The sequence below is a fragment of the Filicampus tigris genome, chromosome 4, assembly GCF_054856515.1.
Source record: "Filicampus tigris isolate MCC_2025a chromosome 4, RoL_Ftig_1.0, whole genome shotgun sequence".
Taxonomy (NCBI): Eukaryota; Metazoa; Chordata; class Actinopteri; order Syngnathiformes; family Syngnathidae; genus Filicampus; species Filicampus tigris.
The window spans coordinates 3,872,501-3,884,663 of NC_141220.1; the positions used below are offsets into that span (position 1 = coordinate 3,872,501).

General features: G+C 40.4%; 1 protein-coding gene across 4 annotated transcripts in view; it reads left to right on the forward strand.

Moving 5' to 3' along the window:
• The window catches only part of chka (choline kinase alpha), a 28,102-nt gene that overhangs the window by 2,609 nt on the left and 13,330 nt on the right, over positions 1-12,163 (forward strand). For 2 of the 4 annotated variants that reach the window (XM_086028099.1, XM_086028101.1), the window contains exons 2-4: positions 1,430-1,538; positions 10,107-10,220; positions 11,834-11,967. In XM_086028099.1, the coding sequence (XP_085884225.1) occupies positions 1,430-1,538; positions 10,107-10,220; positions 11,834-11,967 (357 nt within the window). Of the gene's footprint in view, positions 1-1,429; positions 1,539-2,092; positions 2,154-5,491; positions 5,546-10,106; positions 10,221-11,833; positions 11,968-12,163 lie in introns of all 4 variants that reach the window. The other 2 variants (XM_086028102.1, XM_086028100.1) reach the window with 2 other exon arrangements.

A 12,163-nucleotide genomic window follows, 5' to 3' on the forward strand; every position in this document is an offset into this window, starting at 1 on the left:
ATATATATATATATATATATATATATATATATATATAATATATGTCCAAAAATGCCAATGACAAACTTTTTGCGCTCTCCACACAAAAGCCGCCGAGTGAGCAGAACGCTGTGTGGCTGTGTGACGTAGTATGCCCGTTGCTGACTGGCTGCCGTGAGGCGAAATGGGGAAAAAGTTCCTTTGTTTAATACGCGATGAATGGACGAATGGGTGGATTTTCGGTGCTTCGCTCCGTGCCCCACCGCTCCAAACACATCATCCATGCTGCCCCACATGCAACTGCGCCCGCCCGCCCATACTACATTGACTCCAATTGAAACACGCCGCTAGAAACACTCCCAACGGAATTGGTGTGAATGCAGCATTATTTTCATTTCACTGCCCACTGCAGCTCCAGTTTGTCAGTTAATGTCCACCTTTTATTGTTCTACTACATACTACATACCACATAATGCAATAACCTTAGTGCATAGTGCCCTCGCCTGTTGAACTCCTTCACCTGCAGTCACATCCTGTTGATGGCAATTGTGTTGTAATTCCGGTTAGATCGCCCCTAGCGATGGAAGAAAAATCCACAGAATAGCTGCACCTGTCTATAAGCCGCATGGTTCAAAACCTAGGGAAAAAGTAGCGTCTTATAATCCGGAAAATACGGTAAATATGTTTGCTTTGCCCGTCAGTCATTTGTTAATTCTGTAGTCGCTGAAAAATTTGTCAAGCCGAATACATTTATTTCAAAGCAAAGAAAATGAATTGTAATAGTGCTTTAATGGGGTGGGACCAATCATTAAGGTTTTAAGATAATTATACTTCCTCATTAAAAAGAATAAAATAAAAAATGTCAATGCAAAGTTAGCAATGCATGACAAATCTAAAGAGACCAAAAATAATTAATGATTGAAACTTTCCAACTGAATGAAATTCTGTAGCCAAGAAATTTTAACTTGATTCTACTCAAGGTCACATTATTTCTGATTAAGAAGCCACTGTTGCCAGGCAGAATTAATTGGGGTTCACTCATAACCTACCCATAGGTCGAAGGCAATTTATGTAACAGTCACCATCATCAATGATATCAAACTTTTAAATCCCATCTCTGTTGTTTTTTTATTTTGGCTTGTCCAGTCTGGGCTTGCTATAGCGAGTCACTCGAGTGACTCTCATTCTTATGCCGGATGAGCTTCCTGACGTAAATCATTTGTCCAGGCTTGGGCCCAGTGACTTGGCATTGGGGTGCTGGGTGGGAATGGAACCCGCATCGCTTGTGTGAAAGGCGGTAGCGTGTATTACACAACCGATGCAATTTAATCATAATTTTACTTAGTCTAATGAGAAAGAAAGGAGGGAAAGAGCACAGGCTGCTGGATCTGATTCGCCATTGGTTCATTCTAGTCTATTTATCATACTGACTTATTTCTGTGTCTTCCAGGGGTGGGCTGAGTAACAAGCTCTTCCTGTGTAGCCTCCCAGACAGTGTGGACACTGTTGGGGATGAGCCAAGGAGCATTCTGCTGCGCCTTTATGGGGCCATCCTGCAGGTGGGAGTCTTCTCTATTATTGTAATTTGTTAAACAGCTCATGGCTGGCTTTTACCTCCACACAATCAAAAATGGGATAAGCTCTTCACGAGGATGCATTCTTACATTACGAGTCTGCGCACACTTTGAAATCTTTTTAGGGGCTTATTTTCAAGATGAGCAGCAGTCAATCAGAAATGTAAAGTAATATACAGTTTGTTAAATAAATTGACATGAATGTTGCCTTGTCTGCCTTTAGGACAGATACTACTAATGTATCTGCTCAAACAACATGTTGTTGCTTAAGCCAGACAAGAAACAAACAAAAGGTGATCACTGCGGCAGTGTGATGGGACACAGAGAGAAGAGATGGAAGGCCTTTGTGACAGTGTGTGTGCGTGCGTGTGCGTGCATGCGCGTGTGTGTCTGAAGGACATAGGCTGATGATAGTGTCTGCATGCATGCGCAGTGATGCCTTCACTCCTGTTGTCTCTGTGTGTTTACGCACGTGTTAGCCATTGTCGTACATAGTGATGTACCCCCATGGCTGTACATGCATGTGTTCTTTGCCGTAGGCTTCCCAAAGGAGCGTGCCTTGGGCACTCTTGTTCCCTGTTGAACCCACCAAAAAACACGGTACAGTATGAGATCTCTGAAATCTCAGACTAATACAAAGTCGTATTGCACACTCATTTAGTACAACTCTGGTTATTAAGTTACAGTGTGGTGAGAGTATTAAACTCCTCTCCTGTCTTTTTCTTTCCTCCTCTAAACATCCAAGTGATTGTACTCAGGCAGTCACCTGGAGCAACTTTTGAAACATATTTAAAGCGAGGGCGGGGGATGAATCCATGATTGCAATTGCCCAGATGGAAAAACAACTCAACACAATTTTATTTTTAGACTACTCAACAACAATCACAGCTACATAGAACATAAATGACAATTGTAATAATACAATAGTAAATATCTTTAAGTAAAAATATACAAGAGATCCCTTTACATTTGAATTTAGCATACTGAAGGTGTAGAATTGAATTGCTTCTTGTTGCACATGTTGTATAGATGGGAGGAGGAGAGGAGAGGAGAGGAGAGGAGAGGAGAGGAGAGGAGAGGAGAGGAGAGGAGAGGAGAGGAGAGGAGAGGAGAGAGAGAGAGAGAGAGAGAGAGAGAGAGAGAGAGAGAGAGAGAGAGAGAGAGAGAGAGAGAGAGAGAGAGAGAGAGAGAGAGAGAGAGAGAGAGAGAGAGAGAGAGAGAGAGAGAGAGAGAGAGAGAGAGAGAGAGAGAGAGAGAGAGAGAGAGAGAGAGAGAGAGAGAGAGACACAGAGACACAGAGACAGAGAGACACAGAGAGAGACACAGAGAGAGAGAGAGAGAGAGAGAGAGAGAGAGAGAGAGAGAGAGAGACAGAGAGACGCAGAGTTGTCCAATAACCACTATTATAGATGGCCAGGACACTGAAACTATAATGTCCCGGTCATAGCGTTCATGACATAACTCACTTTTGCTACAAGATGAGTTTGAATGTAAACAAACGAATTCACAGTTCCTAGCAGCCGATGGTTCGTCCATTGGCCAATGACACACATACATAAGAATTGGTTCAATTCTCTTGTCCCATTTAGTGCTCTCTCGCTTCACTTAAGTTCCATTTTCACACCGGCTCTCGTCCCTCTCCAAATCTCCTCCGAATGCATTTTTCGTTGAATGGGCGGCTTCTGGCTCTACGCTGGAGCTTAGCTCCTCACAGTTGTAGTATTGCAGTCAAGCGGCAAAAGTCCAATCATGCCAATATTCTCCACTCAATGAAAGTAAAGGCGCACAACAACAAGCCATCTGTCTGAGTTTAATTGGGCCTGTTGTTACTCTAATCATTGCTCAGAAGCTATTAGGTCATGGTTTTTGACATAACCTACACAGTTACTGTCAACTCAAAGAGCAAGACACATTTTTATCTCAAGATGACATGGCTGGTTTGTCCAGAGTTCATGAACGCAGCAGGCGTAAGGCTGACACATCCCACAGTATGCCAACACCACCATCAAACCACTCCAAAGATAACCATTCCCTCCATCGCGTCAACAAGTATGGTATCACATGCAAGTACTCTCGAGCAGAGATGAAACGGGATGTAAATGTAATATCAAAATTATCATGACCATAGCAATCATGTTTATTGGTATGATTTTATTTTTGAAAAAATATCCCAGATACACAATCTGAAAACATTACAACATGGTTTACGTTGAATGAAATATGTAAAATCAACAACCCCTAATAATTTTTGCACATTTGAAACTGAAAACTGTGACAACTAAAGTGAATATTCATGTATGCAAGAGGGTAGACCCCACAAAATGTAGTTACAATGACTATGATAACAGTGGTATTTCATAGTGGTGGAACCCTATTAAAGCAATGTATAATTAATGTGATGTTTTATCCTTAATTGAAGGGAAGTCAACCCAAAGGCACTCTTGCAATAATATGTTCTATCTGCCTTCACTTGTCTTAACGAAAACTAAATTAATATAGCGTTTGTGGATTAAGAGTTAGTCAGAAAAAATCCACCTGTTTTTAGTACATTTTGTCACTTTTGTTGACTGAAAATGACATCACAGTTGCTCAGGGCTCAGGTAACGATTAATCACAGCTCACCTAGCCCACGTTTTCTGAAGCGGAGCCATGATTGGTTGTTATCTGAGCCCTGAGCAACTGTGATGTCATTTTCAGTTAACAGCAAAATGTCCGCCCCCTAAGACGGACAAAAACAGGTGGATTTTGCTGCTTAACTCATTTTCCAGAAACGCAATATTAATTAGAATATCATGTTTTGACTAGTGGGCCTGCATAGAACATATACTTGGAAAGAAAATTGTGGGGTTGACTTCCCTTTTAATATAATAATACAAGATTGTAGTTGGACTTTGGTCAAAGAAAATCAGTGAACTTAAACAAGCCTTTCCTGCTCAAGACTCCCAACAGCCCTAGCGGCAACATGGGTGAGGTATAACGACTCGAATTTTGAAGTTAGCACTTCGGGGCTAATTCCCTGCATTCTCTCTACTGGAGGAATGCATGGACACAACCTCTGGTTGTGGTTTTCTCATCGATTATGTGCAAATTGTTACACACACAAAAGCTACCGGTACATTTTATCTTGACTTATCTCTCTATCTCTTTGTCTTTCTCTTTGCTCTTAAAACGGCTGCAACCTAGCAAGGCACATTTTGCTAAATGCGCTATTAGCAAAAAATAAGATTTCAAATGATAACATTTAGCTGTCCCTACGCTTGAGTAATACAGTTTCAATGACTTGTGTTGGTCTGATATGTGTTGGTACTTTTTTGAAGTACTGAAAAAAATGACCAAAAACAAAATGTCAGACTTGATGAGACCCGAACTAGTTAATAACTGCTGGCTATGGACGTGCTAATGGGTCTAATCTAAACTTGGCTTTTATTGCTAGAGATGTCTGAGAGCAGAGACACCGTGTCCTTCACCAAGGTAACGACAGCCATCTTCTCCAAAACAGTGTCCCATATTAGGAATTACTGATGTTTAATCAAGAAGCTAATACGATTAAGGCAGTTTGATTTCATTGCCATAGTGCACAGCTACTAATGATTAAACAAACCTTACTTAGGCTGGAGGTGGTGTTTCTCAGCAATGAAAATATGTGAGTGGAGTATTGTACCGTGAGTGAATTCATAAAATAGTTGCTCATATTTTTAGCCCAGCTTTAGGAAATACTTTTAACAAGGTTGGTTGAGAAAACACAACTTGAGCCTTCTGTCTTTTTCTGACTATTGCGTTATGCATGAAAGCAGCCATCGGAAAGCGCGCGCGTGTGTGTGTGTGTGTTTTTGAACTCGTACTGCATTGTCTGCGCCATGCGCTTGGCTCGGTTTAGATGCTCATGGATGGCTTCTCATGTATTGATGGATAGTTCTTCCTTTTTCTTTTGTTGATAGATGTCCTGTAATAAAGGGGAATCCCATCAGTCAAACAAAGAGAATCACTTTCAAGTAAGTAACAGAATGGTGCCAATGTACAGCATGTTCCTATGTCCATTGACAACCCATTCAACACTCACCCTCTAGTGTGTCTGCAAACACTTTTCCCTCTAAATTGTCAGTTCCCTTGTTGGAGTGTGATGGTATTTTGGTGCTGGAACTCTTGTTTCGGGAAGTCATAGAGATGAACACGTCTTTGGAACCCTTTGGGTGACTGCACTTAAAGAGAAAATCAACCCAAACCTTTTTTTTTTTTTTCAAGAATATGTTCTGTGTAGGCCCACTAGTTGAAGCATGGTATTCTGATTAATATTGTGTTTGTGGAATATGACTTAAGCAGCAAAATCCACTCCTTTTTAGCTATCTCAAGGGGAGGCCGTTTTGTCACTTCTGTCGACTGAAAATGACATCACAGTTGCTCAGGGCTCAGGCAGCTACCAATCATGGCTCACCTGTTTTCTGAAGCTGAGCCATGATTGGCCGTTATCAGAGCCGTGAGCAACTGTGATGTCATTTTCAGTCAACAGAAGTGACAAAATGGCCGCCCCCTGAGATGGACAGTAACGGATGGATTTTACTGCTTAACTCATATTCCACAAACGCAGTATTTATCAGAATGCCACGTTTAGACTATTGGGCCTGCATAGAACATATACTGTACTTGACAAAAATATGCTTGGGTTGACTTCCACTTTAAGTTCTAATTCAACACCTTTATCCTCTCCGTCTGTGCAGCATGATTGTAAACTTCTAGAGATTGTGACAGTGGCATGGGCTATAAGATTCCACCTCAGAGTGTGTGAAATAAACAAATAAATACAATATTTGTTGGAGAATTATTCATAATGCTTCTCAGGAAATTCCGTTTGGAACAATAGGCAGTGGATGACTCAACAGGAGTTATGTTATTGAACAAAGCCAAATGAATGAGCTCAGTTTCAGATAGCAGCTTGAGGCACCCGCAAGCCCGACAATGACCTCTTAGTCACACAGAAGACCTCTCACATTGTGAGGGTGAATCACAACCCCCTCCATCATGTGATCGAAATGAAGTCATTAGATTGTAGGCCAGAATGGTGACATTTTATTTACCATTCACCAACATTAGCTGAACAAACTCTGCAGTATGTAGCATGTGTTACAAACGGAACCAGTCCAAACACATGTACAGTATAAAATGATCAAGAAAGCATGCAGGTAGTTCACCCCAGTGTTGCACCCAAGTTTTGGTGGTTTCAGTGCTTTGTTCGAGGACATCTGAACAGTTTGAAGCTAACATCTCTTCAACAGCTATTTCCAATGACCTAGTTTTGGTCCAACAATGAGATTGCAGCCCTTATTTCTCTGTAGCAAAGTCTCTAAAAGACCGAGCCGCAGCTGCCCCACTCTTCTACAGATAACCTTGATCGTCTGCACTGTGTCTGGTCCATGTAAATCCTATTTGGCTTACACACTAGAGGTTATATCAGACTTCTCTGCAGCAGAGTGCAGTATCTGTTTCCTCGTTGCGTTGGCGATGTATTCCTTCAACTTAGACATATGTAGAGCACAACCAGTGTTGCATAACATCAACGCAGGAGGCCACATTTTATGCATTGTCATATAATTGACTTTTAGGTTTTCAAGTTGTACCTCAGATCAGGTTTCTGTGTCAGGTTAAATGTAGCTATCATATTTGCCTCTACTGGCTTATTGACACACATTAAGTAAGAGATAAGCATTGCAACCCCTATGCTTAGGAGCAGCTGTCACATAGCTCACAGTGCACCTGCTGGAATACTCCAAGGCCAGCCACATAATATAGTAGCATTGATATATGACACTAGTTCTGATCCCAGAATGTAAATCAGCTTTCAGACAAGGATTTGATCAACTTCCAGTATGAGAAAGATGCAGACTACTGTAGGAATGATCAAATCCTCTCAGTGAAAAAAAATGAACTATTGTGACGCCTTTTTCTTTGTTATAAAATTATGTCATGTTTGCTTAACATCGCCACCTTCAATCAGAACAAGGAAACGTAACACTTGACTTCATGAGTGATGGATGCAGAATCAACTATCGTCAACTATGCTTAGTGTGCAACACTTGGGAGCTTAGAGTCCATAGCATTCGTAAATATGCGACCCACCTGAAATAATATTTATATACATGGTAAGATGATTATGAGATATTAGATAATGTACACTGGAGATTTCAAGCCACATCAGCCCTGCATAAGAGTATTACATAAGAATGGGGAGCTTACTCTGCCGTGGCAATGACAAGAATGTGCCTCTTATGAGCAGCCATACGTAATCATGGTGTCTAAATTATGTGGCTGTTAACTCATTCGCTACCAGACATTTTCAGACCCTCTTTCACTCTGTTTGGAAAAATATATATAATAAGTTCCTGGGATTGAATGGCTGGACTGTAAAAAGACAAGTAAATTCGTCACTGGCAGTGAATGAGTTAATGTTGGTTTGTTGAGTATTTTGAAGTTAACCGCGTATACCCGTTATTACAAATGTTTAAAAATGCTATGGTGGTTAGATTATATACCATTCATTAAGATGCAGCCCATGGACCAGAACAAATTACTCTAGGCTTGACGTAGTTAGTTGTATTTCTATTGGTTGAGTCATTGTTTTAGTTGAGTGGACATACAGTTCTTTGACCTCTATGGCGTTGTTCTTGCCCATGTAATTTGAATCTAAGCCATATACAATTATACAAATGTCGACAATTGTACATTTATTGCTTAATACATCGTCATTATGGAATGGTCAATGATTGGACATTATTGTCCATCACCTTTAAAATTGTCTTTGTTAAGGATATATACAGTATGTTGTTCAGTAAAAATGTTTTTTTCAAGTAAACCACATGGAATATTGTTGTGGAAGCATTTCAGAAGTAATTTGGATCCCGTCTTTGGGTGCTGGTGCTGGTTTGGGGGTGTGCTTCATCTGCTACATGCTGTCAACTGTGGCTCAATTGCAATTACTATACTACCACACAGATTTATCTGAATCAGAGATGCTTCTTGCTACATTTGATTGTTGTTGCTGCTCGACAACATGCCGGTTTGATATTCTCGCCCCCTGCTGCTCGACCGTTTGAATAGAAACGTAAAACCGCCATCAAAACGGACTACGCATTATGTATCGAAATATAGGTTGTTAATGTTTGTTTTGAAAGCAATGCAGGATTCTTAATGAACACTTTAACAGTCTGCCATAATTTTGCTCTTTACTTGAGTTTAATTCCTGAAAGTTTATTAGTCATAATATGTACAACTGTCTTTTAGAGTAGTATATGTTATACGTTTGTAGGTTACAGAAAAAGGAAATGTTAAGATCTATCAGGTAATGTCCTCGTGCTGCAAGGGATTCGGTTTAAAAGGATTTGATGTGACGTTTAAGAGCTCACAAAGCTGATCTGTTTCCTGTAAGGCAAGGCATCTTCCTGCTGTACAGTACACCACATTCCTTGGCTGGTGGCCAAAGAACCCAGTAATCATCCTAATGTTCTGCCTCAGCAGCCATTCATCTCAAGGTTATTCACTGAATTCAAAGTGGCAGCGCTTTATACATCGCTTATTACTAAACTGGCATTGCTCTGATTTTCTGTGAGAAATAGCTTTATTTTCACATGCCATGTAGATTTGGTAAGTGAGTCATGTAACATCTAATTGAAATACATTAGTGAGTCATGTAACATCTAATTGAAATGCACGACTCACTGCAATGTCTTTTGAGTTTCAGTTGTCACACTTGCCAAATCTACATGGCATGTGAAAATTAGATGTGAAATGAAGCTGTGAAGGGAATGATGGCAAAACCAAAATGAGATGCCATTTTTGCTGGTAACCTTGGCTCTCTGGCGGAGTTCATTGAGTGTGTGTTGGTGTGTAAGATTTGTGTATTACCAAGATAAAGGAAGAAAGACAAGGCTCTCTACTTTGCATCAGGAGCTTCAGGAAGTTTTAATCCATCTGCTGTGTTTCCCTCCCAGCTCTGACAGGGGAACCCAACTAACTAACAACCACAGCCTTTTTGTCTTGGACTCCATTCTCCATCTTTCTTTTCCATCTTGTACCTTTACTTCAGCCTGTATCAGACATGCCTTTAGAGCTACTATATGCATGTCGAATACAAAAGAAAACCTTTCTATGATGTATTTTCATGAACCGTAATTTATACTAACATTTTTTTCCAGGTATAATAAAGTTGAAAACCATGTCGTGCTTTAGGGCATTCACTTTTAAGAATTATTCTAACTAGGTGGGTTAACAATCACAAATGTTGGAATAATGAGGTTTCGTGACTTTTGGCTTGTACCATCGGAGGTTGCCACCGCGAGTCACTAGCATGATTCGTTTTGGCATAGTTTTTATGCCAGATGACTACATCTTGTGTTTTTTAGGGGTTTTTTTCATCCAGTTTTCTGAATGTCCTCTTTTTGTTAATGTCATACATCATTTCATCATACAGAACACAAAGTTTGGGTTGCTCGTTAGGGCAGTGTCAGACCTCTGCACACCTCTGCTGTCTAGGACATACTCATGGTTAATACATGTCTGTTTTAGGGGGCAGAGGCCATGGTCCTGGAGAGTGTGATGTTTGCAATCCTGGCAGAGAGGGAATTGGGACCTAAACTTTACGGTATTTTTCCTCAGGGACGACTGGAGCAGTATGTGCCTGTAAGTTACCATTTATTGCTAACATGTATGTTAATGTTCAGGGGTGCACATAACGTACGCAGGTATGCATGCGCAACAGAAATCACGGATGCGTAACGTCATGCGAGTCACAACGCGCCTTGCGTACCTGTACACGGTGCAACGGATCATCTTTGATCCATGAGAGGTACGGATCAAGCATCACGTTTAGGGCCGGGCGCGATCCGCAGAATGGTTGGTGAATAAAAACTGTGCGCGTTCACATTAAGCCAACGTAATTAGTCCGCATTCACTGTAATAGCAGCAGAGAAAGTTGAAAACCCTCATGGCTCACATAAGTCGCATATGGGAGCGCTTTGCAAACATACTCAACGAACACACCACCTCCGCAAAGGTTAACTTCAAAATAAAGCTCACCAAATAATACATTGCGTCATTGACGCCAATGCAATAGCCTTAGTGGACTTTTACTTTGAAGTTGACCTCCGTGGTGGCGTAACAGCTAAACTTGACTTCTGTTTTCGACGTCTCAGCTTGCCACCTACATCAACACAACGCCATCCCGAAGTCATATACAGTCACTAATTTAGGACGCTAACAAACCGCTAGTTAATTACGATGTCATTGTATGATACGGCACAAGTCTCCGGCATTAGTGGCTAGCAGTTGGTATCATTAGCAAGTGCCTGTCTGGTAGTTCAACAGCTGTTCCTTGGCTAACTTAACTTCTTTTTCAATATTTTGTAATGCGCTGTCCATGTGTGAAGGAAGGTGCCTTGAATTGCACTTCAAGGTCTTTTTCATTATGAAAAAAATACAAATAAAACCTTGTCTTCATTTATTTTATAAAAACACTCTTGCTCATTGAATAATTTAAAGAAAACATTCAGCTCAAAATGTCTGTCAGAATACCTTGGTATGTTATACACTGTACCACGTATAAAATAGGAACATTCTTATTTTATGCATAATCCGAAACACAATCCGATCCGTGACTCAAAATCCGTGACCGATCTGATCCGTGATTTATATGATCCGTTGAACCACTAGTGAGTACCAAAGTCAATCTCATGGTACTCATGTGAGTAACCCATGAAAAATATTATGTGCACCCCTGTTAATGTTAATGGAAGGGAACCATGCTTGTTGTGCTCTTGAGTTCCAAGTTCGCATTCAAGCACGTGAATTCTAAGTATGTGCATGACTCATGCAACATCTGTTGTTATTATCAGGTACAAAAAAATAATTAGCATTTTATCAGATTTGGGCATATGGGGGGAAAAAAAACTAAAAATACACTGACTGGCCACATCTTGATGCACACTTGCACAATCTAAGCCTCCACAACTGAATCAAATATTCTGTCTTGCAAAATTCTGAGTATAGATTGACACTGTCAGAGATGTGTACATTATTAATAGTTTTTTTTATTTTGATTTTGTTGTAATAGTTGTAGTAGTGTGGTTTTCAGTGTTGTAGAATTGCACTTTGTCATACGGAGAGTTTTGGTTAGCTCATTTAGAGAGACTATGCTTGTACTGTATTTGATTTGCTTATAAATTTGTAGCCAGTCAGTGCATATGAAAGATAATATAAAATCATGCCTTAAAATAAAACATATTATGTATTGACAGAGCCGTAAGTTGGAAACATGTGAGCTGAGTGACCCAAACATTTCGGCAGAGGTTGCAGAGAAAATGGCCAAGTTTCATGGAATGAAAATGCCTTTCAACAAGGAACCAAAATGGTTGTTTGGAACCATGGACAAGTAAGTGCTAAACTTACTCTGTTTTTTTTTTTCTTGGCCAAATTGAAGCAGAGGTGGTATCCTCCCGATTTCGCAATTGTGCGTATGCTGTAACACGGACTGGCGCAATCAAACACTTTTTTTCTGTTAAGTAAAAGAATGTATTTGTTATTGTATTTTTCTTCTTCAGAAACCATATTTTAATTCAAAATCCAGG